General features: G+C 36.9%; 3 protein-coding genes across 5 annotated transcripts in view; 1 reads left to right on the forward strand and 2 right to left on the reverse strand.

The window, feature by feature from the left end:
- RAB23 (RAB23, member RAS oncogene family) overlaps positions 1 to 8,524 on the forward strand; it is a 35,505-nt gene extending 26,981 nt beyond the window's left edge. The window contains exon 7 of the mRNA XM_012751370.3: positions 1,348 to 8,524. Within this exon, the coding sequence (XP_012606824.1) occupies positions 1,348 to 1,487 (140 nt within the window). The 3' untranslated portion in view covers positions 1,488 to 8,524. The remainder of the gene's footprint in view (positions 1 to 1,347) is intronic.
- A 313-nt stretch (positions 8,525 to 8,837) lies between these two features.
- Positions 8,838 to 19,555, reverse strand: BAG2 (BAG cochaperone 2). Its single transcript, XM_012751365.3, has 3 exons — positions 19,298 to 19,555; positions 11,100 to 11,209; positions 8,838 to 9,796 (listed from the first exon to the last, which is right to left on the reverse strand). The coding sequence occupies exons 1-3, from the start codon at positions 19,408 to 19,410 to the stop codon at positions 9,384 to 9,386; spliced, it is 636 nt and encodes a 211-aa protein (XP_012606819.1). The 5' UTR covers positions 19,411 to 19,555; the 3' UTR covers positions 8,838 to 9,383.
- A 3,093-nt stretch (positions 19,556 to 22,648) lies between these two features.
- The window catches only part of ZNF451 (zinc finger protein 451), a 72,802-nt gene continuing 69,194 nt past the window's right edge, over positions 22,649 to 26,256 (reverse strand). For all 3 annotated transcript variants that reach the window (XM_076003254.1, XM_076003255.1, XM_012751355.3), the window contains one exon: positions 22,649 to 23,540. In XM_076003254.1, coding sequence (XP_075859369.1) covers positions 23,494 to 23,540 — 47 coding nt within the window. In that variant the 3' untranslated portion in view covers positions 22,649 to 23,493. The remainder of the gene's footprint in view (positions 23,541 to 26,256) is intronic.

The following is a 26,256-nucleotide window of genomic DNA, read 5'->3' on the forward strand; positions in this document are numbered from 1 at the left end:
GTCAGGAGTTCAAAACCAGCCTGAGCAAGAGCGAGACCCCGTCTCTACTATAAATAGAAAGAAATTAATTGGCCAACTGATATATATATAAAAAAAAATTAGCCGGGCATGGTGGCGCATGCCTGTAGTCCCAGCTACTCGGGAGGCTGAGGCAGAAGGATCACTCAAGCCCAGGAGATTGAGGTTGCTGTGAGCTAGGCTGACGCCACGGCACTCACTCTAGCCTGGACAACAAAGTGAGACTCTGTCTCAAAAAAAAAAAAAAAAAAAAAAAAGGTTTTCTTTAGTTCATCTCTTTTAGCTACCTGTCACTTTATCCATAGACCACTATTTTGCTGCTGTTAGCCCATGTCACTTTTTTGTTGTTGTTTTAGCCTACATAGAAAAAACTTCTATTACTTCCAGCTTTCACATATACAATGTTCTTATTTACATAAAATCGCACAAATATTGTTGTTAACTACAAATTAGGTATTTTTTTAGGAAGTTATAAAAATTATAGTTATTAAAATTATATTTACTGACTCCAAATTTCAAAAACAGATTGTTAGTGAAAAAATGCAGAACAGTGTGTAGAATATGCCATAGTTTGGGTAAAAAAATAGAGGGAAAAAGAATATATATGCATTTTTCCTATATATGCATAAAGTATTTCTGAAAAGATATATAGGAAAACTGATAACATGTGTGCCTTAGGGGAAGAAAACTGGCAAGGGGGAGGTATTAGGGTGAAGAGGATACTTTAGTATGACCTCTTTTGTACCCTTTGAACTTTGTGCTTTGTATATTAGCTATTAAAAAATAAATGAAATGAAAACAAAAGCTTTAAAATTGTCAGTACTTAAGTGTCTGTCGACGTGTGAATGGATAAGCAAAATGTGGTATCTACATAGAGTGGACATCCTTAAGAAAGGAGATTCTGCAGTATGCTATAACATAGATGAACCTTGAAGACATGCCATGTGAAAGTCACAAAAATATATTGTGTGATTCCATCTATATGAGGTAGAGTAGTTAAAATCAGAGACAGAAAATAGAATGATGGTTGCCAGGGCGTGGGCAGAGGAGGAATAATGGGGAGTTATTATTTAATGGGTATAGAGTTTCAGTTTTAAAGATGAAAAGAGTTATGGAAGTGGATGGTGGTGGTCATACCACAACATTATAAATATATTTAATATCGCTCAATTGTATGCTTAAAATGGTCAGGATGGTAAATTTTGTTGTATTTTACCACAGTAAAAAAAAATGGAAAAAATATTACTGATTTTACTAACAAGCTGGATGCAACAGCTAACTCTGAGGAGTATCAGTGTCAATCTCTGTGTTTTCCCTCAATTTATACAGGTGTCTTTAATACATCTGGTGGAAGTCACTCGGGTCAGAATTCAAGTACCCTTAATGGTGGAGATGTCATCAATCTTAGACCCAACAAACAAAGGACCAAGAAAAACAGAAATCCTTTTAGCAGCTGTAGCATACCCTAACATGTTTTAGGGAAGAAAAAAATTGAATTCTATTGTGCAATTCAATAAGAAACCCATCTGGGCTGTCATGGTATGTTATAAATTTTTTAGCAGACTTTGCACCTCATGGGTCTCTGAAAGTTGACAGACTTAAACATAGTTCCACAGTGCTTTTCAGAATGTAGAGTGAGACCTCGGTGGAAAAATTACTGCCCTATGGACTTATTTTAAGTTTTTTACATTAGACAAAGCCTCTCCTGTTTTTGAGGGAATGCTGTAAGAAATGTCAGAAATAGGTTTTGCTGAATTTTAATGCTGGAAAAGACATTGAAATGCCTAAATATATTGGTACAGATTTTAATATTATGGATCAGGGAAAGATAACAAGCATTCTTTTTCTGAAATTGGTCATCTAGCTTTTCTGGAAAATAGTATTGAATCTGAATACTTACAAAAAATAATACAGAAAGGTAAACCCTAAATCTTGCCAGGCTGCATTAATGTGTATTTTGGCAATGTTACTCGTGCAATATCTGTATAATGTAGAATGTGGAGGTGTGCATGCAGATATCTGGTACTGGAGTGAACTGAAGGTATGTGCAGTATTTAAGGAAATGTAGATTCTACTTAAATTCATTTGTAAAACCATTTACACGTTGTGTATATGTTTTTATTTTCAAATGAGAGGTTCCAGACATCTATTTTGCAAAATGAGCGTGAATTTAAAAAGTGCTTTGTGCCAAAAATATCATACCTACTTTTTATAGTGCTTTACTATCAGAATTTATACCATTTATAATATCTTTTAAAAGTAGTTTTCCTTTCTGACAGGGTACATAAAAGAGGAGTGTGAACATTTTAATGCTAGAGCATCTCCTAGGTGAGACTTGTAAAATCTTTTTCATGTGGCTGCCCCAAGCATGATGAGCTCTTGCCGTCATAAGGTCAGCCAGAGTCCCTAAGAAGGTACACAGCACCTCTGTGGTCATTCAGGAGGTCCTGTGAAGCGTGGTGGTGTATCTAGCACCTTTTGCTGCTGAGAATCCAACTTTGAACTTACAAGATTATTCTAACCAATTTTTTAAAATGCACAAAAGCTGATTAATCTTAATCCAAATTATGTATTTTATAATACTCTGCAACTCTAAAGCATCCTTTTGTGTACACATTTTTGTATGGTATTTTAAGATTATCGCTTAACATTTCTATAACCTTTAGTTTGTACAGCACTTTCTCAAGCGCTCTGTCAGCACCCCATACATAATTTAAGAAATGATTTAATAATGAAATCATGTGTCAGAGCATAAATTTTGTGACTTGGGATAGTAGCTTTCCAACTAAGATAATTGCATGAACTCTGTTAAAACTAATTATCATTCATCAATGGCTTTGTTTTTAACCTATAAATAACCCCTTTCAATATATCTGATTTTTACAGAATTTCAAAATACGTAAAAATAACTTTTTTTGGAAAATGCGTCATGAAGTCATTTTTCATTATTTGTACTAGATGTTCTATGTATTCCTCTTTTATGTTTTATCTTTATTTTTTTAAGTCTTCCATCTGCTCCACCCTCATCCTCCTGCCCAGATTAATGTTGAGAACATAATAGAATTTCCTAGGGTGTGTCCTTAAGTAGTCAAGAGTAAATGTTCACTTTTCGTAATATTGAAACCGATCTGGAATTTCTATTTCAAAGTAATATAAAATGTTTATTTTTATGTCACCAGTTGTTACCACTCCCATTGCTGGCAGTGGGATAGCATTGGGGGAGAAACTTAGTTTCTAACAGTGGATACCTGCTAGTGATTCATCTTTTCTACTCTCTGGAAATACAGTCTCTTTAATTTTTGCACAAAATATATTTTGTGGCAAATACTTATGGTCTTTATTAGCAGAAAAATCATTATATAATGTGTTGTAGTTATATTTCATATTAATTAAATGAATATGGGTAAAAGTGTGTTACTTTTCTATATAAAAAATGTCATCCCTGATGGTTGTGGTTTCTCTATATTTGTAATATAATTTTATTTACTTAGTTTTATCCTTTTTTTTTTTTTTTTGAGACAGAGTCTTGCTCTGTCACCCCGGCTAGAGTGCAGTGGTGTCATCATAGCTCACTGCAACCTCATACTTCTGGGCTCAAGCAATCCTCCTGCCTTTATCCTTTTTTAAAAATAAGAACTGAGGAGAAATCTTCGTTACACATTTGAATTTTTAATTTGCACTGCTGTATTTTAAACCTAACCATATTTAGTCATTTAAAATAATTAAGTAGGCCTGAAAATCAGCCACAAGTGATATATTAATTTCTCAATTTCTAAACTTTCAAAATTGACAAAATAAGTTTATTAGTAATATCTAATGAGTCCATGTATACTATAGAGAAACTTGTCCAAGATTCCAGGTTATTGTGCATTTGTGCTCTAATCTACTTTTTTACCTTATGGCTAATCTTTATTATGCAGACGTATACCTGTGGAATAATTGCCATATTTCAAGAGTTCCTCAGGATTCCTTTTACCTTTTTCAGTCTCTGCCTATGAATTAAACAGTCTACAGAATAGCTCACATAAGGCAATATGGTTAAGTAAAACCAGGTTAAATGGTTTTTTATCTGCCCAAAGTTGATAGCACACATGTATTTTTTTCAAAATAAGGTTAAGCTAACACTACCAAAAAGAGGATGAATGACTCCCCTCGTTGTGGAGTGAAGTTGGTGTTTCAGAAGTTGGTAGTGCAGTGTTTAGAACTCTCAAAAACACATACTGCATTGTACCTGTGACTTTTAGGAACTGAGACCTTTTCTGAGTATCTTAGAATGAGCAGTTGGCCTTAGAACCTAATGTCCTTACAGTGCTGTACTATCTTAATGTAAGATCTTATTATGTTAGCATCCTTTTCCAAACCTTTGAAATAGTTACTGGTAACCTGCTGAAATGTTCCCATTGATGTATCAGTAGTGTCTGTTTCTTTGAAAAATGAACCGATGGGGTCAAAGCTTGTCTCACATGGCACCTATCTAATGAACAAGTAGATTTATTCAGTTTTAGCTATTAGATATGAATTTCATGTGTATTATTGTCACTCTTTAGGTTTTCACCCATACAATATGTAAATCTATCACACCGGTGAATTTATTTGCTAACAAGAAATATTTAAAACTACATTGGACTCTGAAATACCCAGTCACCAAACTCCTGGGTAACTGGATGATTTGGCTGTAATAATCTTTATTTGGTAGTGCTCCCTTTTCTTCTCGCTCTTGAAATATCCATAGCAGGATGTTGTAAATGTCTTCTAAAAATTAAAACTTTGGATTCAAAGGAAAACCGAACCCCTTCTATATTTTTGTTACTAATAATGCTTTTGTAAATTTAAATGGAAAACCACTTGTATGTATTGCTGTTGGATTGCAGTTATGCTCTCAAGTGTAATTTAAAATATTGATAAAAATTTCATGAAAGATGAATTCCAATAATCAAACAATAAATGCATTTCAAAGCTGGAATTTTGTGTGATATGTGTGATGGGTATCACCAGCGTGAAACTAAATAGTGAAAGGTATAATGTGACTTCTTTAAAAATCTAAAAACCTAAAAATATTTCATGTTTCACATACTCATTTTATTGACAGTGGTTATTTAATGCAATTTAGTAATACTGTGGTTTCATTTTGCCTTGGAACTTTTATAATTTTATTAGTATCTGTTTTTAAAAAAGTTTTTTGTCTGGTTTAAAGGCTTTTGGCCCCTAAATAACAACATAATGCATTTATGTTATATTGTGGTATAAAATAATTGTATAGTTCAAATTTACTTAACAAGTGCTATGTGTCAGACACCAAGCTCAGCACCTTGCATATGGTATCTGGTTTACACTTCATAACTTATTGGAGGAGCATTAATACCTTGATTTTACGATTTGGGAGGGCAGAGACTTACAGAGGTTAAATTACATGTCCTGGGGTCCTCTGCTGATTAGTGGTGGGGTTGGGAGCTCATGCCAGGTCCTCTGTGTGTGCTCTGTGTTTTTTGTCCTGGGGCTTGTATCATCTTCAGACCTCTGAGGTGGAATGCTTACATTTGGAGAATGTATTTATAATACTCCACAGATCTGAATGTTAGATCCGTTTTCCAATGCCAGAGTTTTCAATGTTTTCTGATACCTTTTATCAAACTTTTGCACAAACTGTGCCCAGCTTAACATATCGTAGTCTTCCTTGGAACACTATGTGTTAAAGCTGGACTAGTGGCCGGGTGCAATGGCTCACACCTGTAATCCTGGCACTCTGGGTGGCTGAGGGGGGAGGATCGCTCAAGGTCAGGAGTTTGAAACCAGCCTGAGCAAGACTGATAGTCCCCCAGCCCCCAGTCTCTACTAAAAATAGAGAGAAATTAATTGGCCAACTAAAAATATATATAGAAAAAATTAGCCGGGCATGGTGGTGCATGCCTGTAGTTCCAGCTACTCGGGAGGCTGAGGCAGGAGGATCGCTTGAGCCCAGGAGTTTGAGCTTGCTGTGAGCTAGGCTGATGCCACGGCACTCTAGCCCGGGCAACAGAGAGAGACTGTGGCAACAGAGTGAGACTGTGTCCCCCCAAAAAAAAAAAAGCTGGACTAGTTACTGAAATCAGCCCCCACAGTGATTGATTTGTATGCCCACAATATGCAATGGAAGCATACTTGCAACAGTATTTAATAGTTTGAGGTAGATAATTAAAAGATGGCATGATCTAGTTCAATTCATTTACTCTTAGTTTCATTTACTCTTAGTTCATGACTGAAAATTTAAGAATGTGGTATGTTTCTAAGCAGAAAGTCCATTTTCATTTTACTGCTTGTTGTCTAAGTAGACATACAAAAAAAAAGGCTTAGCTCAAGTTCACTTGTGTCTGTTTCCTTTTCTTTTCCAAGATTCTCATCTCTTTTACTTTCATTTGTCTTTTAAAAACTTAAATCCAGCCTTCAAAAATAGTAATAAGTGATGTATCTTCAAATGTATCAGCATTTATCACAACCATCACTCATTTGAAAGGGACAAAAATGCATAAATGTTTCCTAGTTAAAAATCATTGCATGTTTTTTAGTTTGCCAGATCCTTGAGCTGCTGCTTCCAGGAGTTGTTAAATTATTTCATGCTTTCCAATTTTAAAATGTTAGAGAAGAATTCTTCATTAGTTGATCACCTTTTTGGGGCCAACTCTAAGCACTCTGAGGCAGGGTGCTGAACTGAGTCCCATCAATACAAAGAATCATGCGTGTATTCATTGTGTCCCTGTGCTCAACACCTCACTTGACCAGTGTTTTGTTAAATAGACTACGATGTGAGTGGTGCCCCCTTGAGGATGCAACACTGGTCCTGGGAAGGAAGCTGCCAGTTCACATTCATTATCTCCTTCCCACGCTGCAGAAAGCTTGGGGATATATATATATATTTATATATAAATATATATAAATAAATATATATTTATATAAATATATATATATTTATTTTTGGTCAAGGTCCTTAAATACCACAAGGGTCAATTCCATATTTGCCATACTTTTAGCTGGGAAGGATTTTCACTCTGTCCTTGTTGATGAATTTTGAGTGGACTTCTGTCAACCCTTCTGCAGGTCCTGCTAGCTGTCACATTCTAGGAAGCCCGTCCTTAAAGGTGAAGGCAGAAAGCACTGGGAAGCAGTGCTAACATGGGATGGCAAAAGGGCTGTCCTAAAACCCTGTTACATTCTAGGACCAGTATTGAATTGGGACAGGGCAAAACATACGCTAAATGCCCTTATAATCTAACTCTATTATCTACATAAGAGACGACAGTTTAAATGAGGATAAAATGTGGCTCTTGGTAAATTCATCATTTGAAAATAAACTATACCCCTTTTCTTATAAGTAAAAACACATGTTCAGGATCAACATATTGAGTTCCCTGCCCCTTAAATGTGGCCCAAGCTGGAGGTACAATGGGCTGGATACACTGCAGACCAGGCACCCCAAGCAGCTTGGAGATAGTGGATCACAGCTCTTCAAATCGTGATAAGAAGTGAATGGCCTCCAATAAAAACCCACTGCAAAAACTGGGAAAGAAACAATGTGAAAAATACAAAGGTCAAGGAGGCAGAGCCAGCCTAATTTGTGGTAGGAAAAGTCCTGGACTGACATTGGAGTGAATGCCAAGGGGTGGGTATATGTGGTATTTCCCAGAGTGGAAGGGATTTACAGATGCTGATAATATTTGAGAACCTGAGGAAAACTTGATTGTCCATTTCTTAATTTTCAAAAAGCTGGTTAGGAAAATAAAGGTGACTCAAAAAGAAAATCTTCATCTGACAGTGAGCCTTGATGACAGCAAATCAGAGTCTGCTAACAAACCAACAGGCTTTGCCACAGATAGAATTAATGTTTCCCATGAAATGAAAAGATTTAAATGAGGCAGAGCTGGGGCTGGCAAAGGAAGTAACCATGAATATCCTCAGATTGTAATTGCTTTTTATAAATAGAAACTAACTTAGCATTTTTGTACAGAAAATGAAGCTCAATATTGTTCGCATTGAGATATATATATATATAAATATATAAAATGAATCTGGATCTTGTTTTTCAGTGTAAATGCCCACCTTCTAATAAAAGTTGCATTGGGTATATTCATTTTAAAGTAGTATTTGGGAAAGTTGTTGAGGTTTTTGTATATCAATAGTACTAGTTACATTGAACAGATAAGTATTCTGTAGTTTCATTTAGCATAGATAAAAGAAGAATCAATGACATCGGTCAACCTTGTTAGTAAATAAAAATGTAACTAAGGTTTTATATCTAATGTTAGGTAAAATTGAATGCTCAATGCTATTAAGATTTCGTGAACTATAATGAAGTATAAAATGATATTAACTTTTATACAAAAAAATTTAGAAATATGTATCAGGCCATGAAAATGTATATACCCTTTGACCCAATAAACCCACTGTTGGGAATTTATACAAAGAAAATCAAAAACTTCTGTAGGTCCTGCTGGCTGCAGCCCCCCCCCCCGAAAAAAACCGAAGGAAAAAGCCCAATATACATAAATATGTTACAGTAATAACAAGAAGTTGGAAACAACCTAAATACCCAGTAAGACAGAATGGATACATAAATTATGATATAATTATACAAAATAGAGCTTATTGACAATTAAGCAGACTTTATAGCAGTGTTTAACTTAAAAAAAAGGCAAGTTACAGCACTGAAATTTTAGAGTAATGCATTTGAGAAAAGATGAAGTGGATATATAATTGTTCACAGTGGTAAAATTATAGGTGATTTTCTCACATTTTATATCATGTCATATATATCAAAAATACATCCATATTATGAGATGCATAAATCCTTCAATTCAAAATCATTTAATACAGATGCCTTAAAATTGCTGAATGAGAGGACACAGGGAAAGGTTCTTGTTTTGTGATTTCTTTTATCCCTCTAAGCACAATGCTTTGTTAACACTATGTGTATAGTAAGTGTACGTGCTGCTTAGGGTAAAGTATTTCAACTTAAAGTCAACTTAAATGCCCTAGGTGAATGTGTATTTCCACGTCAGAGAAAGCCCCAGAAAGAGCAGTGATGCTTTGCTCCTAGCTGAGCACTTATTTTTCCTCACATACTATGCATTCATCCATAGAATAGTAAAATAATATATATAATGTGCTAGACCCTAGTACAAGAATCCAATCTAAAAACTTCTAGATAGATAATTAAAATATGTCTAGTTTTGTTATTCACAAAACTGATGACATTGGATGGAATATTTTCCTCATCTGAAACAACTGTCAGTATCAAACAAGTGGTTATGCCTAACATAAAGAACTAGTTATCACTTAAAATAGTATTTTATCATTTTCACATCATTATTTGTAAATGCCCTTAGGTTTGAACACTAATTAAATTTGTTTTCAGCATTTTGTTGCAGAGTTTTGGAAGCAGCTCCTTTAGAATGCTCTAATAGCTTGATGGCCTTATCAGAGTTTTCAATATTTCTAAGCAGAGTCTCTAATCTTCTTTTAATTTTCTTCTGATCTTCAAGAGCACATCCAATTACTATGGATTGAAACTTCTGATCAACTGGCCCCGGTGGCACTTCAGACGAACATGCACTGTAGAGTGACATTAAATGACTTTTGGCATTTCCCAAATCATCAAGAAACTTATTGACTATTTCGTCAATAATCCTCGTGGCATGCTTTAGGGATTCTTGCTGCTGGGGGTTTCTAATTGTTTCTACTGAAACTTCAACGGTGAGAGTTCGTCCCATTAAACGGTTTGCAGTCAGATTTAATTCTTCTCTTTCTCCTAAACATAGAAAGTTTTGAAATATGAATCAGCGTGAGACATAAACTTATCTATGTCAAGAACACTAAAGCATTAATTTGTGGCCATATTTATTATTTTCCTTAAGGACTTCTGCTATGAAATTTTTAAAGGTAAAAGCTAGAACTATAGTATATAAGATTAACTGATGAAGTGTAATAGATTACAGAGAGAGGTGGTAGAATAAATACCTTTCCCTGAAAATCTTTACATGTGGGATACTAGATAACTGCTCAAGTTAGTACATCTGCAAAAGTTTGGGCAGGTATGCATTTGCAACTGGGATAGAGACCAAGTCCTAACACAGAGGGTGAGCAGTAAGCATAGGGTTTGTGCGGGGTAGAGCTTCAGAAATCAGATGTCCCAGATATCTGGATAAGGACATGTATGTTTATACACTGCCCCAAATTTTGGCTGAGAAAATGTAGCCATTATAGTAGAAGATAAGCTGGCCACAAAAGTAGGCACTGACTTCATCTCCTCCAGATAGATTTAAGCAGGCCAGTGGTCTAAGTCTTGGCAAACACAAGGAGGCAAGGATGGTAAAAGCAGCTCTGTAAACATTTCATTACTTATATGAAAAAGTCAGCAATCTCCTGCTGGTCCTATTCTGTAGCTTACTTCCTAATTCATTGATCTTTGGCGAGGATGGGGAAGAAACAGACTAGATGTGGATGCGTAACAGTTCTGGTCTGGAGTCAGACTGCACTCACCTCACCAGCTGCCTGGCCCACTAGCTTTGTCCTGTGGGGCACCCAAGGAGCCTAATTAGGAAGTCCAGTACCAATGAAAGATAGTCAGTGGTCATGCTAATCATGAAAACGAAGAGCACATTTTTACATTAATGGGTTTTATTGGTCTTGTAATTTACCTCATTTTCTCTTCATTTTCTCCCTTTCCTTTCTTTATGTTACACCTCAAACCATCTTCTTTTGTGTTTGCTTCTCTGCTTTTATATCTCTTGCACTCTAGTAACTTGTAAAGAACTGAAGTTAGGAATGTGAAACACATGGCCTTACTGCTTGGGGCTAGCTCTTCTGGAGCTGGCAGGCCTTTCCCTATCACTCCAGCCTGACCTGGGGGTAGGGAGTACACTGGAAAGAAAGATCTCTGAGCAAGTGGTTGTGGTAATAAACTGACAGCTGCAGCTGTTCCCTGCAGCTCACATTAAATACTGAAGCCTGGAGTACACATACCACAAGTCAAGCAAAAACTGACCCACAATGATCATAAACCCCTAAAAGGGTGTAAAAGACGAGTCCCCTTCTGTGGAAATGGCTCTCACCGTCACTGATCTGCCTCATGTCCTGGCTGTTTTGGATACTGTGGATCATTTCCAGGAGGATTTCTTTCTCTTGCTCAACAGCAGTTGCTGCGTCTCTCAAAGCTTCAACCCTATGGAAATTGGGAAAACAGTTGTTATTTGAAGGATGTTGTTCCTATTAATTTTCTTCATCTTCACTGAATCCAAGTCAAATTTAATAGGATCGTTAAAAAATTTTCAAAAATTCTTCATCCCTGTTTTAAAATTCTTTCATTTTTCTATTCTTTTTTTATCCACTTGCCTCACTCTTATTTTCCTCCCTTGCCGTCAGGCAGTCATTCTATTTAGTGTTTATTTGTATTTGTTCTTACAAAATCTGTACTCTTTATGTATTTTACATTTATATCTCACTCTGGTTTTTTTTTTTTTTCACTTACTTTATTAAGGGCCATCTAAATTCCCACGTGTACATCTAGTCAGATGCTTCTAAATGGTCAAAACTCTATGTGTAGTATCCCTACCTGATTTTAACTCTCCACTCTCCCAGAGATGGACAATCAGGTTGTCCACCAACTTCTCATTACTATAAATAACACTTCAGTGAATACAAGTCCACCAAAGGACCTGGGGAAGAATTTCCTTAAGTATATATCCAGGGCAGAATTGCTGAGACACAGGATATGTGTCCCCTGAATCTGACTTGATATTATTTTCCAGAATGGCTGTGCCAGTCCACTCTCCACAGCAAAGGAGTCTCCACATCCCTACATTCCTACCAATACTCAACATTTTCTGACTTTCTATTTGCTGCCAGTCTAATAGATGTACACTGATTAATAATTTTGGACATTTCTGTATTCTTGTTAGCCTGATCATAGACTTCCCATTTTGTTTAAACAGGAGTTACTATCTTGTTGATTTGCATATTCAAGATATTAATTCCTTAACCATGCAACCGTCTCTCATCCTTCATATATGAACTTTGGGATGTCCTTCACTGAACAGAGAACCTTATTTTGATGTGATAAAATTCATCTTTTTTGTTTGTTTTTGCCTTAAGGTTTATGCTTTTGAAGTTTTCCTCACCCCTATGTAATAAGATATTTTCCTACATTTTCTTCTATTAACTTTATAGTTTTATCTTATTAACTTATAGTTAAGGATTTTGTTTTATTTTTCTCCAAATAGTAAGCCATTTTCCTCAATGAGTTGTATATTAAATTTACCTCTAAAATCTCTATTCCATACATTAGTATATTTCACTATTCTTACACAAATACCTTTTTAATAGCACTGGCCGTGTACTATGCCTTAATATTTGGTAAAGCAGGCCCCCCCATCTTTAAAGATAACTTAGCTATTTATGGATCTTTATTCCCCCATTAAACTCTAGAGTAAGTTTACTGGGTTTCTTAAAAAATTGGGAGAAATTTGGTATCTTTATAATGTTGTCATTCCATTCACAGGCATGTATCTCTTCATTATTTTAGATCTGCTATATACTTTATAAGAGTATTGAAGTAGTCTTCATAGTAGTATTGTGGACTCTTGAGAGTTCTAGATACTTGAATAATTTTAATTACGTTTTCTAATCTATTGCTGGTTTGAGAAATTCTGTTTTTGTAGGTTCATCTTGTAACTGACAACTTTGATTTACACTTACTCATTTTAATGGTCAGTCTGTTGATTCTATTGCTTCTTCTAGGTTGATGATCATATCATCTGCAACAGTTTTTATCTCTTCCTTCTCAATCCGATACCTCTTATATTTTTCTTTATAGTCCTCCAGTACCGTAACAATGGCAGTGATGGGGGCATTTTTGTCTTTTCTCAAATTTAAAGAAAAGTTTCTGTAGTTTTTTGGTGTTAAGCCTTGATCAAACTATAAAAGCACTACTTTCTTCACATCCTCCAACTACACACACATGCACTTACTACACATACCCTTAAACATACTTAGTCATTAAATAACGAGGTTGTAGAATCATGAGACCAAGAGGAAACAAAATACCTTGTATATTTAAAGTGCTCTATTTCCAGGGCACTTTCTTATTATAGATTACAGTAGTAACTAAGCTGCCAACTTTTATGAAATGAAATAGTGACAGACCTATCACCAATATTTGGATGGCAATACAAGAAATGCTAGAAATACAAGGTGGCGAAAGATCTAATCCTGGTTGCTGCCTTAAGCAAGCACAGAAGGAACAACCTCACCAATGTGCTAGCACATGTCAATTCCATAAAAGGATCCCCCTTCCTCACTCCAACCACACATATGCCTTTTTCCCTTCCGTCACCCACCTGTTATAACCAAAAATAGCACTGATAGGCTGCAAAATCACAAGAGTGGCTTTATTCTTCAAGACATTAGATATATATTGAACTTTGTGTTTCTAAGAGCCAGTAAAAAAGAGCTGGTAAGAATCTCATGTGACAAATTTGGCTGGAGAATAACATTAAATACAATATTCTACAAAGTAGTAGTAATGCAGTATCAGGCCCTCTTCCAGTACCATTTCACTATTTACTTGAATATTTTATATTAACGAACTCTTAGATGGATAAACTGGGGCCCAGAACATATGAAAGAGATTGAGTTGGCACTAACATGAAATGTTTATGTTAAAAACACAAACCATGCCGGGCGCGGTGGCTCACGCCTGTAATCCTAGCTCTCTGGGAGGCCGAGGCGGGCGGATTGCTCGAGGTCAGGAGTTCGAAACCAGCCTGAGCAAGAGCGAGACCCCGTCTCTACTATAAATAGAAAGAAACTAATTGGCCAACTAATATATATAGAAAAAATTAGCCGGGCATGGTGGCGCATGCCTGTAGTCCCAGCTACTTGGGAGGCTGAGACAGAAGGATCGCTTGAGCCCAGGAGTTTGAGGTTGCTGTGAGCTAGGCTGACGCCATGGCACTCACTCTAGCCTGGGCAACAAAGTGAGACTCTGTCTCAAAAAAAAAAAAAAAAAAACACAAACCATGACGCTACTATTTAGATAAATGACACAGATGAGTCATGTGATTGGTAAATGAGAAGATGCTGAAAGAAGAGATTAATTTTTCAACAATTGTATTCAAATGTAAGACTATATAGAGAACTGAATGCTGTTCTCCTTTTTAGGAGGATTTCATTTACCACAATGAACTTACAATAGTAAGTTCATGGAGTTAACAAAATAAATTAAAAGGAGACATTCTAAAAAATATATAATAAACTCATCATATGAACAGAATATCTTGCCATTAAAGGAGAACAAATAAAATTAGATGGAACTTCTAAGTGTTGTGTCCCCCCCAAACACACACAAGGCTTTTTAAAAAACACATAATAGAAATTGCCAGGGCATTATTTTCCCTGTGAAAATCAGATTTCATTTTTTTATAGAACTTTGTATATACATTTTTATGTATACCCTATTCAGTTCATAGTAAAGATCAAATGTCATTCTTCAGAATGTAAAGATTTCAGGCTTTTTTTTTTTTGAGGGGGGTGATCATGGGCTTTTCATTTATATTCCCTCTTCTTATAACATTCTTTCTCCCTGACCCTTTTCTACTTGGTGATCCTCTTCAAAACCCAATCCCTTTGGCAGGAACTGTTTCCTTAACAACTCCCCCCCACCTTTCTTTCCTTTAAGGCAATTAATGCTTCCTTTTGCATTGTACATCTGTTTAGTGTATGGACTACATTTTAGTTTTAATTTTTTCTTTTAAAAAGCTGAACCTAGGTCTCTATTTAGTTTAAGTTATATCTGTACTGTCTGTCAGTTATTGCTATGCTTAAACTCATATATACATAAATCTTTTATCTGCAAATTTTCCATTAGTTCTAGAAAATTCTTAGCCATTGTATCTTTGAATATTCCCTGTCTCCCATTCTATTCTTCTTCTTCTGGAACTCTGGCTAGACAAACGCTGTACCATCTCACTTTATCTTTCATGTTTTTAAATATCTCATCTGACAATACTTCTCTTGCCACAGAGGGGTAGTTCTGTTTTCACTAACAGATCCTGGAAGCAGCTACATGTCCAAATTGGGAAAGAACTTATCCTCACATCAAGGCTGGCCTGGGCCGTGCTCCTGGAAAACTCTGTGGTGAAATCACAACTAAGTAGGCTTTGACAAAAAGAAATTTTAGTCAGAATATTCATACGAGGACAAAACTGGAGGGCATACTTCAGTCAGTCCCCAGGTCTCGGGCACCTTACAAATCTTTGCAGCCTACATATCAAAAGGACAAAGTGTTGAGAGACTTAGAAGTATATACATTAGCAGTTTTCACCAAGACTGTAGCTACTATTGCTATAACAGCTCATAGAGTCTGCAGTGGAAACTGCTGGCACTCCTATGTACTAGCTGTGTGACCTTGAGTAGTTTACTGTCTTAGCCTCCATTTCCTCATCTATGAATTAGGAATAATAACAAGATGGTAGTTGTGATTGAATGAAGTAAAGCAGATAAAAAGTTTAACAAAGTGACTGACAGCATTGACTAAAAAGAGTGTATGTACATGAGTTAATAGGCATAACATGCCTAGGATTGGTGGTGGCATAATTTAGCTTCATAGTAGTTATTATATACTTACCATGAATGCAAGCTTATTTATTAATAACAAGAATCTGTGCATTCATAAAAAGGAAGGAAAATGGCAAATGCTCATATGGATTTATGTGAAAGAATTTCTAAAACAGGTTCTTAAACTCATAGTCCTCTTATTCTATACTCTTGTATCAAAACAATGCTACCAATGATCACTTAATATTTTAGGCTGTGTAAAATTTTGAAGAGTTTTCTTAATCGTCACCAACATTTTAAATTACATTTACTATCAAGATACTTGGGTATAATAAAAGGGATTGGTGTTTTTAGTGTTAAGAGCTACTCATCAGTAGTATGTCCCTGGGCAAGCCACTTAATCCCTTTGGACCTCAGTTCTCTCATTCCAGAAGAGATAATATGTGCCCTTCTCCTGCCTCAAGAAGTTTTGTAAGTTTCAAATGACAATGTATATGAAATCGCTCTTTTAAATTGCAGGCTGTTATATAATATTAACTATAATGTCATCTTGTTTTGTGACTCCTAGAACACTGGCACACCCTAATGAGAAAATTTGAGTCAGAAAAATGATCCATGTCCCCCCTGCCCCAACACTTTATTTCCTGGCTGCAGGTTAAGCCACAGCAAATGGCTGATAAGAGGGGGGAAGGAGCTACTACATGACCAGTTTTTGGAAATGTGTGACAGCCAATCTCCCAGTCCTCTCATTTCCTCTACTAATCTCTAAAACCTAACCCCCAAACATCTTCATTACCATCTTGAGCCTTCTAGGAACCATCTAATATCTGGCACACAGTGGGTGTTCAATATTTACTAAGTTAAAGGCTAATTTAAATTGAATTTTCATCCCTTTCAGTAAAATCATATATTCATCCATATATCATTCCTAGACTTGTAAATATGACATATTTAAGTAAATTCAGGCATAAAGTGTTAGAGCCTGGAGAGCCAGGCTTCCTGTGTTCAAATTTGGAGTCCACTACTCTCTAGTTGTGTGACCTTGGACAAGTCATTTAAGCTTCTAAGCCTTAATTTCCCATCTGTAGAATGGAGATAACAGTAACTTCCACAAAGACGTGGGGCCTGGCACAGAGTCAGTACTCATTAAATTAATAAATGTTTACATGTGTTATTTATAAATTATAACTGTTAAGAAGTAACAATAATAAGCAAGGTGACTTTAGCCACTAACAAATGCAAAATTCAGACTCCATTTAGAATTGATCATGAAAACCAGGAGAGAAAGGAAACACCTCTTTAGGACAAAGCAATCAACAAAGAAAGGCTACTGTACTGATTAAGTATTAGAAACAAACGGAAATTCTTTAACAGTTTGTAGAATTGATGCCAAACATTTTAAACATCATGTAGGCCAGTTCAGACTCCAGATCATAAAGCATTTGGTATTATCCTGTTTGCAGTTGCATATGGAACTTATCAGTTTTGCAACTGACAGTGTGGTGGGGGCACAGTAAGTGCATAACATTTCTAAGTACAAACTTTAACGTTTTACTCTACCCAACACACTACTTTATCAGTCACACTTAATATGAAATCAAGCTATTAGAATCAAATTACATATGTTTCATGTTTTCTTTTAAAAATCTATCTTCTTCTAGGTATGATTTTAATTTTAATAGTGTAGTACCCTGTGACATTGCCCATGTGGTATTTTTGCTTACCTTCTCAAACACTTCCTTAGTTTTCAGTTAGTATTATTTTTTAAAAGAAACAAAGCTTACAAAAGTCTAGACTTACTAGAAAAGTCCTTGAAATGAACAATTAGACACATATTAATCAGACTTTCTTCCTCAGCTCAAGTGTTAATTAAGCAAGTTGTAATGTAATCACTTATGTGCAGTAATCAGAACTCATTTTACATTAAGCAAACATTAGAATATAATAATACTAAAATCCAGAAGCTTTCTTTTAGAGAGGAGCACTTAACACTGTTTTTGCACCTACCACAAGTGAGGCATTAATTCAAGTTTGAGGACAATGACTCAGCTTGAAGGAAGGAGGGGTAATCTCTTCAAGTCTTTTAAGAAAAAAATCTTTTCTTTCTGACTAGGGGAGAAAGACTGAAATGACTGAGAACATGGCTTCAAAGTTCCAAAGACCTGGAGAGATGTGAGAGTTACTCACTATGCTGCTAATAAAAGAAATACCAGTTAGAGGGACTTTAAGTAGCTGAGGCCCCTAATCTCTACTTTTGCTCCACTGTTTCTGGGAGTTGAACGGGTCAGGTTTGCTAGTTTTGTGAAAATCCCTGAGGAAACATTCCTTCTCTATTCTGTTTGGCTCATTCTCAGATGAATCCCAGAAGCTGGTTTAGGGCTTAGGTTTCTCTGTTGCCAGCCATGAAACTGTTGTGGGAGGAGAATTTTCACTTTCTGGTTCTTTTCTCAATAGTAATAATAATAAATTTGCTAAGAGATATTGTGGCTATTAATTTAATTTTCTGGCAAACAGACCCTTCTTCCGGTTTGGGTATATTAATGGAGGGAGGTAAAGACACACGTGCAGCGCTTCTTTCGTTCGGAACTCCTGACCTTGAGCCATCCGCCGGGCTCGGGCTCCCAGACAGCTAGGATTACAGGTGTGAGCCGCGGCGCCCGGCAGCTTCTTAAACTTTTTGGTTTACCTACTTCTTCGCCCATCCAGAACCTGCCGAAAGCTAGGGAACAAAATCCTGCGTATACTTTCAGGGGATTGTAGGTGCCTTAGTAACATTTTCATTTAACTACACCTGCACACAAAATTTACAAAGTAAACGTTGTAGACATACAGCGTGTACAGGGAGCACATAAAAGTTTAAAATACACTGTTAAAGGGGAAAAAAATGTCTTTCCGGAATTCATTCATACTATTTAGACATTCTTTACAAGCCCACTACTCTATTAACTACTTAATGAAATCTTAAGCACGCAGAAGTGCAAAGCTGTGGCTATCTTTTCATGCTTTCTGGTCAGCGACTAGCACTTTCAAGGTGTCAGCAGGGTCTTCTGTATAAGAAGGTGCACAGTAAATACCGAGGGGCCAACAAAATGCCTGAATACGGGATGGGGGGTGAGGAGAGAAAGGAAAGCTGCAATGTCTTCATGAACGCAGTACACAGTTGTCGCTCGCCCACAGCCCCCTCATTCGTCCTACTACTCTCTACTCTTTGCTTTCAGATGAATTCCCGAATTTTTTTTTCCCCTTTTCTGCTCTGAAATGTTTTGGAACAAGAAAACTTTTTTCACAGGGAGGGTCACGGTAAACTGCTGCCTCCCCTAAAAATGCCTGACAGGAAAACAGTGAGTTAAAAACATGTGGGACCACCCAGAACGTTCTAGAAGTTCTGCAGGCCCAGCGTGCCACAGTCCTTAACCTCAAGTCACGTCACTGTAACTTTTACCTTCTCTCATCTTCCTCCGCTCTGCAATGCCCAAGGTGTTATCATTGAGAATGTGGCCCCCAAGAACGCGCTCACAGGCTTAAAACGAATGCGTTTTCTCTCCCACGAGGAGAGGAACACCCACCAAGAAACACAACGGCACCACGTCCCTCCACCGCAAATCCCAACGAGCAACTTCCTCGCCGCAGCGTGTCCCGGGACTGTGCCCCCGGCCCCGGCCCGCCACGCGCCGCCCGCCCGCCCGGCGCCGCTCACCTGAGCTCCAGCTGGTCCAGGCTCTCCAGCAGGCGGCTGGAGCGGTCGGCCATGGAGGAGGAGCGGCAGAAGCGCCCCTCGTTGGCTTTGGCGTTGATCTTAGCCTGAGCCATCTAAGCCGCTGAGGCGGGGCGGTCGAGAGGTCACCGGCCTCTCCGGCGGCAGCGAGTGGAGCGCTCGGGGCCGCGAGCGTCGCCGTCACCGCACGGAGCGCCCGCCCTCCTTCTGACGCCCGCGGGGGCGGCCCAGGAGGACGCGCCGACACCGCCGGCGCTGCCGCGTGGCCAAACAAGGGCAGGCGCGGCGCCCGCGGGGCTCGGGGGCGCCGGGCCTGGGGCCTGGGAGGGGGCTACCTGGCCACCGGGGCCCGAGCCGCCAAAGCCTCCGACACACCGCGAGGGGCGGACGCACAAAGGGGCAGCGCCGGCGTGGTCGGTCGATCCTTCCGCTCCCCGGACCCGGCGACAGCCCGCGGCCCGTGCGGAGACCCGCGGCACACGCCCGGCCCCGCCCCGCGACGCCCCGCCTCTCCGAGCAGCCCACAAGTCACCAACTCCCCACACGCCGAGGTGCCTCTCGGTGTACAGGCTGTGGGCGTGCTGCTCGGGGATGGCTTCGTTTAGTTGCTCCCAGCACCCACAAATCAAAGCCAGGACAACACCTGGCTTTTCTCCCCCGTATCAAAGAGTCCTTTGATACGGGGGAGAAAAGGTCCCTTTGTGAAACAGAAGCGTGTAAATGCAGCTCCTAGGCAGTCTATACTCACCTGACCTGCCCAGTTACCAGGCACTCACATTCCGAGTGAGAATAGTGAAAGCCCCGGCATCACTAAAGCTGTAGAGTAAAAACAAAAACAAAAAAACCCTACCTTATCCCTTCCCCTCTAGCTAGATATGGGAAGCAAGGTGAGTTCACATTTCCACCCATTCTAATGAAGGGGTTTTAAATTGTTTTCCTATTGAAAAAAAATTATTCCTACTGGAATTTGAGGTAAATAATTGGTAGTAAGAAGGCCACTTCACATCCAACTTATTTAAAGTTTTTATTGTAACTTATGTTACAATAAAAAGATGCAGTAGGCCCCAGTAGGCCTAGGTACCACCAATAGGTTAGCCACCATAAAGGTCAGTAAAAGATGGGGTAGGGCTAGGAGTACAAAGATTTGTCTATTGAAAAAGTTGTGCTTTGCTGCCCTCTCATGATAGCTCTATGCCTCATACTGCAAGCATGAAAATGTACCGGGCACTGAAAATGATAGATGGTAACAGTTTAAAGCTAAATCACAACCTTTAATTAGGGATCAAAGCTATTTAATTACTTCAACAGAGATGAGGCCCGCAAGCCTGGATTCCATTTACTTCTGAACTCATACTATTTAACTACTATTGCAGGGGATTATTTGACTTCATTAAAAATATTTTGTCATATGATACAAACTTAAAATTCAAACACATTTTGTGAATGGTCTAAAAGTCTTATCAAGTGACTTTAGAATTATCCTGGACTCTTTCTCTCATATCCTAGATTCAATACATTAGTAAATCCCATCAATTCTACCTTCGTTATCTATCTAGATTCTTCCCAATTTCATTGCCACCACTCTGGTCAATTTGCACCTGAAGTACTGCAATACTCTGTTATCCCTGTTCAACTCTTGCCCCTCATGTATAGTCTTGGTAAGATAAACACAGCAATTCTTCTAAATACGGCAGATCACACCACTTATTCTTAGAAACCTACAATGGCCCCTCATAGAGCAGAAGCCAAAATCCTTAGAAAAACCTCAAGGACTTCAATTCCTATTACTCTCCTAGCTCATTCTGCTTCAGCTATCCTGGCTGCCTTGCTTTTTCTTGAATGTACCAAGTTCCCTTCTAGACCTCCTCCTCCACCTGGAACACCTCTTTATATATATATGTATTTGCATGGCTCATTCTCTCACCTTCCTCAGGTCTTTGCTCAAACTCATCCATCAGTGAGATGGTTCCTGACCACCCTATTAAAAATAGCAGGCCTCCTTCCAATACCCCCATCTTTGCACTATTTATTCCCTTCCCCTCATTTTCCTTTATTACACTTAACACCATCAGATATGATATTTTATTTACTTAACACTCTGTCCAACCCTCATCTCTCCCTCAATGTATGTTCCATAAAGGGGTGGAGGCTCTGTTTTGTTCACTAGTGCACCCAAGTGCTTAGAACAGTCACTGGCACATGGTAAGTACTAAATAAATATTTGTGAGTGAAGAATGAATGATATACTTAAAAGATACGCATCTTTGTCAGTGTTAGAAACATTTACTTTTGATAATCTGTGTAACTTTCTCTAATGTCATACAGTGATTACATTTCCTTGTGTCTAAATTAAGTTCAAGTTATGGAATAATTTTAAAAATGATTTTTAATTATTTAACAAGTAGAAATACAATCAGTGACAATTATTAAAATATTAAACCACCCAAATTACCATTTTTAAGGGTCGTGATGAAATATTCCTTTCCTGTTGTATCAAAGGCTTCAGTTATTCTCTACCACACACACCACAAAAGCTTCTTAATAGAGCACCAATGTACATCACATCTCTGGCAAAAAGGTGCTATCTCCTCTTGCCCCATATTTGCTTAACCACTCTTCTTTCTGGAATGCTATTTTGGCTCCTCACTTCTTAGCAAGCTCCTGCAGATGTGTTTAAGGTCCAGCTCAGTGACTACCTCCTAAAGCTTTGCTTGAACACTTTAACATAAAAATTAAAAGCACAATGTGGTCTTTTGGAAAGATGATTGGTAAATTCTCATGCTACAATGTCTACTTTTTAGAAAATGCAAGCAGGGAGGAAAATAAGTACATCTTAAGACACAAATTGGTTTCTGATGTGGATTGAAAAGACTATAGTAATTTAAAAAAAGCAATTCCATGACATGCTAAAAAATCTAGTGTTTAGTGTTGCAGAAAAGAAACAAAATTCTGGCCATGATAACTTTTTGTCTTAAATATAAAGAAAAGCTTTATATTTCTAGAAATATTTTCAAGTTTGGTAAATAATTACTTCTCAAAATTTTTAGGGATAAGATTTCTGATCAAATAACATAAGACATATGCAAAGATAGTATGACAAGCCCTTCTTAGTCTTATACTTAAATGATAATTTTTATCATTCACAATGTGGCTGGCAACATGTAAGAATTAAATATGTAATACCAAATATAGGAAACTGACAACTGAATAACTAAACTGAAGATATTCCGTGTGAAATAAAAATTTTAAAGAGTTAAGGAAGATTATTCCTGAGTAGACTGTCAATATTTTTTGATGACTATGTTTACACAAATATATAAAAAAGGACTAATATTATTAAAAAATAAGTTTAATTTTATGCAAATATTTTGACATCTTTCCCTTTAAACAGATCATACAAGTCACATAAAAGTCTAAGCAGGTAAAAGGAATGGAAAAGGTTTCATTTTAATTATTTTTTAAAAACTAAGGTGTACTTTTTATTTTAGCCATGTGCTGCTCTAATTAAAGCAAGAATATACATCTATTCAAGAGATGGATAAAGGGAGATAGAAAATAAAATAAAAAAAAAAAAAAAAAAGAATATACATCTGCATTATACCCACCAAAAACATCGCTGATAAAATTTTTAATGTTTCCATGATTAATTTCCATTACCCTCTTTTAATAATCATAAACAAAGATCTCAAAGGTATCTTATATTAGTGCCACATGAGATGGAGAATTTATGGAAAAATTGACCTGTGGCACCTTTATTTATATTCATTTTCATGCCTAAAAGAAGTAGACTAGAATCATCTGTATAGTACAGATAAACTTAAAGAACTAATGCTACTTGGGAAACATAAACAACAGTCAAGAGCTTTCCTTTTTTTTTTTTTTTTAAAATCCTTTTAACTTAAATATATGAATCCAAAGTTAACTGGGAAACTGTAATATCTATATTAGAATACATGATTTATATTTGCATTAACGCGTATTGTATTCCTTCTGTACATTTTTGCACAACAGCACAAAAATACAAAGCAAATATCAGAGTTTGAACATATGAAAGCAGAAACATGTTTTCAAATACATTTGTACTAGTGGATTTCTGGTCTCCTTTAGGAAACAAACTCAAAAGTTCATTATCCTGAGTCTCTTCAAGGTCACTTGATGTTGTGTGGTAATATCTTTAATTACATTTCCTCAAGACTTCTTCTAATAGCTTCTTCTAATTCCACATCTGCATTAAAAAAATATAGAATTTTAAAACGTAGGGCAGAAAACTAATCAACATGTGGTTTATGTAAATTTCAAGTATATTCATCTTTTCAAGAAGGAAAGGAAAATCAAAATGGAAAAACTTACGATAACTTGGCAGTTTCTCTGCCAAAAGTGTTGAGTATTTTGAAATATGAGAATCTATAGATACGATTTCAAATTGAACTTTAAATGTATATGAACTTTATGTGCTCAGGAACTTGCAAGTTATTTTCATTTAGAAATAACAGAAAGTCAACAAACCTTTCAAATTTCTGACAGATAATCACTTGTTTCAACATTAAAAGAAATAAAATCTGTATCACTTCTATCCTAAAAGGCTTGAGGTGATACAGAAAGCAACACCATGAAATGACAAAATCTCACAGGCTGTTGAAAATTTAGCTTTTTTTATTTGTCAATTATACCTCAATAAAGCTGGGGGAAAACTGAACTTTAAGTTTCTAGCATCTAAGGCAAAGAGTGAAATTGACAGCTATATAAATGTCACCTGAGAAGCATACAATATATATTGTATGTAGACTCATTTAACAAATACTTTTGAATTCCCACTCTATACCAGAGATAGGAATCCAATGGTGAACAAGACAGAAATTACTGGGTTCACAGGCCTTTTTTCCATCTCTTCTCTGGGAATGATGCTAAAACCCAGTGTCTTTCTTGGCCTTCATTAGTGTCTCACACCAGATTTATCCTATCCTGTCTGGTCCACAGTCTCTCAGAGCTTAATTGGTTTATAGGGACCAGTGATCCCTCTAAGATGTAACTGCACCTTCCCCTAAAGTTGAGGCACTGGTGTTATGCTGTCTTTACAATACTGTAAGCTATCATAAACTGTGTATTATGTTAAAACTACATTCTAGAGTCAGTGAGTTGCCCTAAGATGAATTCAAAGGGATGAGGAAATGCAAAGAAAGGCCCAGACACTCTTACCAAAGAAAAATAAGGTGATGACTTGTCTAAGAGATGAAAACTTATTATAAAGTTACAGTAACGAATAATGTGGTACTAGTGCAAGAACAGATAAATAAACCAAAGGAACAGCACAGACAGCTCAGAAATAGACCCATATATGGACACTTGATTTAAGACAAGGTAGCACTGCAGATGGTGGGAAAAAAATTATTTTTTTAAATAAATGGTGGTTAAGTCAACTGATAGAAACATAAAATTTGAGCCCTATCCTTAAGGAATACACAAAAATAAGTTTCAGATATACTGTATATCTAAGTGTGAAATGCTAAACAAAAGAGCTTCTAGAAGATAAGAAATGGGAATATCTTTATAATCTAAATGTAGAGAAAGATATATTAAATAGGATTAAAAAAATTAATAAGGAAAAGACTGGTAACTTGGACTGAATTAAAATTACTTTTGTCCATCAAAAGGTACCATTCAATGATCACAAAGTCTCAGAGTGGGATAAAATATTTGCCATACATGGAACTTGTACCCAGAAAGATTTGAAAGATTTTCAACCTAAAAAAAAAAACAAAAGATAATCCGAAAGAAAAATGTTAAGAAATCTGAAAAGGCATTTACAAAAGATGTTTAAATGGTCAATAAACATTATTCATCAGAAAAATATAAATTAAAACCACAAAGAAATGCCAGTACATACTCATCAGACTAGCTAAAATTAAAAAGACTGAATAATTTCAATGATTACTGAAGATGTAGGTAAATGGGATCTCATATACACCACTGGAACTACTGACATTGGCACAGCCACTTTGGAAAAATAGTTTGGTGCTATCTATTCATGTTGAACAAAGGCAATTCCACTCCTAGGTCTATATTCACAGAAATGTGGACGTACATGCACCAAGAGACATATATGAGAATGTTCACAGTAGAATTTACTTGTAATAGCCAAAAGTACAACAAATCAAATGTCTATAAATAATAGAATAGGTGGATTGTGGTATATACACAGAATAGGATATTGGTACTGAATATAGGTACTGAATACAGGTATTGAAAATAAACCAAAGCTACATGCTAAAACACAGATGAATCTCTAAAATAATGGTAATTGAAGGAAATCACATGCAAAAGAATATAGCACATACCCATGTTGCCCAATACGATGGACATTAATTATAATGTGGCTATTTATACTTAATAAAAATTAAATAAAATTTAAAATTCAGTTTCTCAGTCAAGCCACATTTCAAGTGCTTAATAGCCATATATGACTAGTGGCAACCTTATTGGACACTGCAGATACAGAACATTTTCATCATCACAGGAAGTTCTCATGGACAGTGATGGTCTATATCTATAAGGCATCCTCAAATTATGGCCTGCTGGCCACATGTGGGTGTATTTGCCCGTTTGTTTTTTTACTTCAAAATAAGGTATGTACAGTGTGCATAGGAATCTGTTCATAGTTTTTTTTAAACTATAGTCCAGCCCTCCAACAGTCTGAGGGACAGTGAACTGGACCCCTGTTTAAAAAGTTTGAGGACCCCTGGTCTATATAATTTCATTTAGATAAAGTTCAAAATCAAGCACTACTAAACTACAATGTTTCAAATCACAATAGTGGTTACTAATCTTTGGAAAGGAAGGCAGGGGAAGTAATTGAGGGGTTCACTTCGACAGTACTCGTTATTAGGGGTTGAATTGTGTCCCCCCTTCCCCAAAAGATACGTCCTAATTCCTGGTACCTGGGA

The sequence above is a fragment of the Microcebus murinus genome, chromosome 5 (genome assembly GCF_040939455.1).
Source record: "Microcebus murinus isolate Inina chromosome 5, M.murinus_Inina_mat1.0, whole genome shotgun sequence".
In the NCBI taxonomy this organism is placed as follows: domain Eukaryota; kingdom Metazoa; phylum Chordata; class Mammalia; order Primates; family Cheirogaleidae; genus Microcebus; species Microcebus murinus.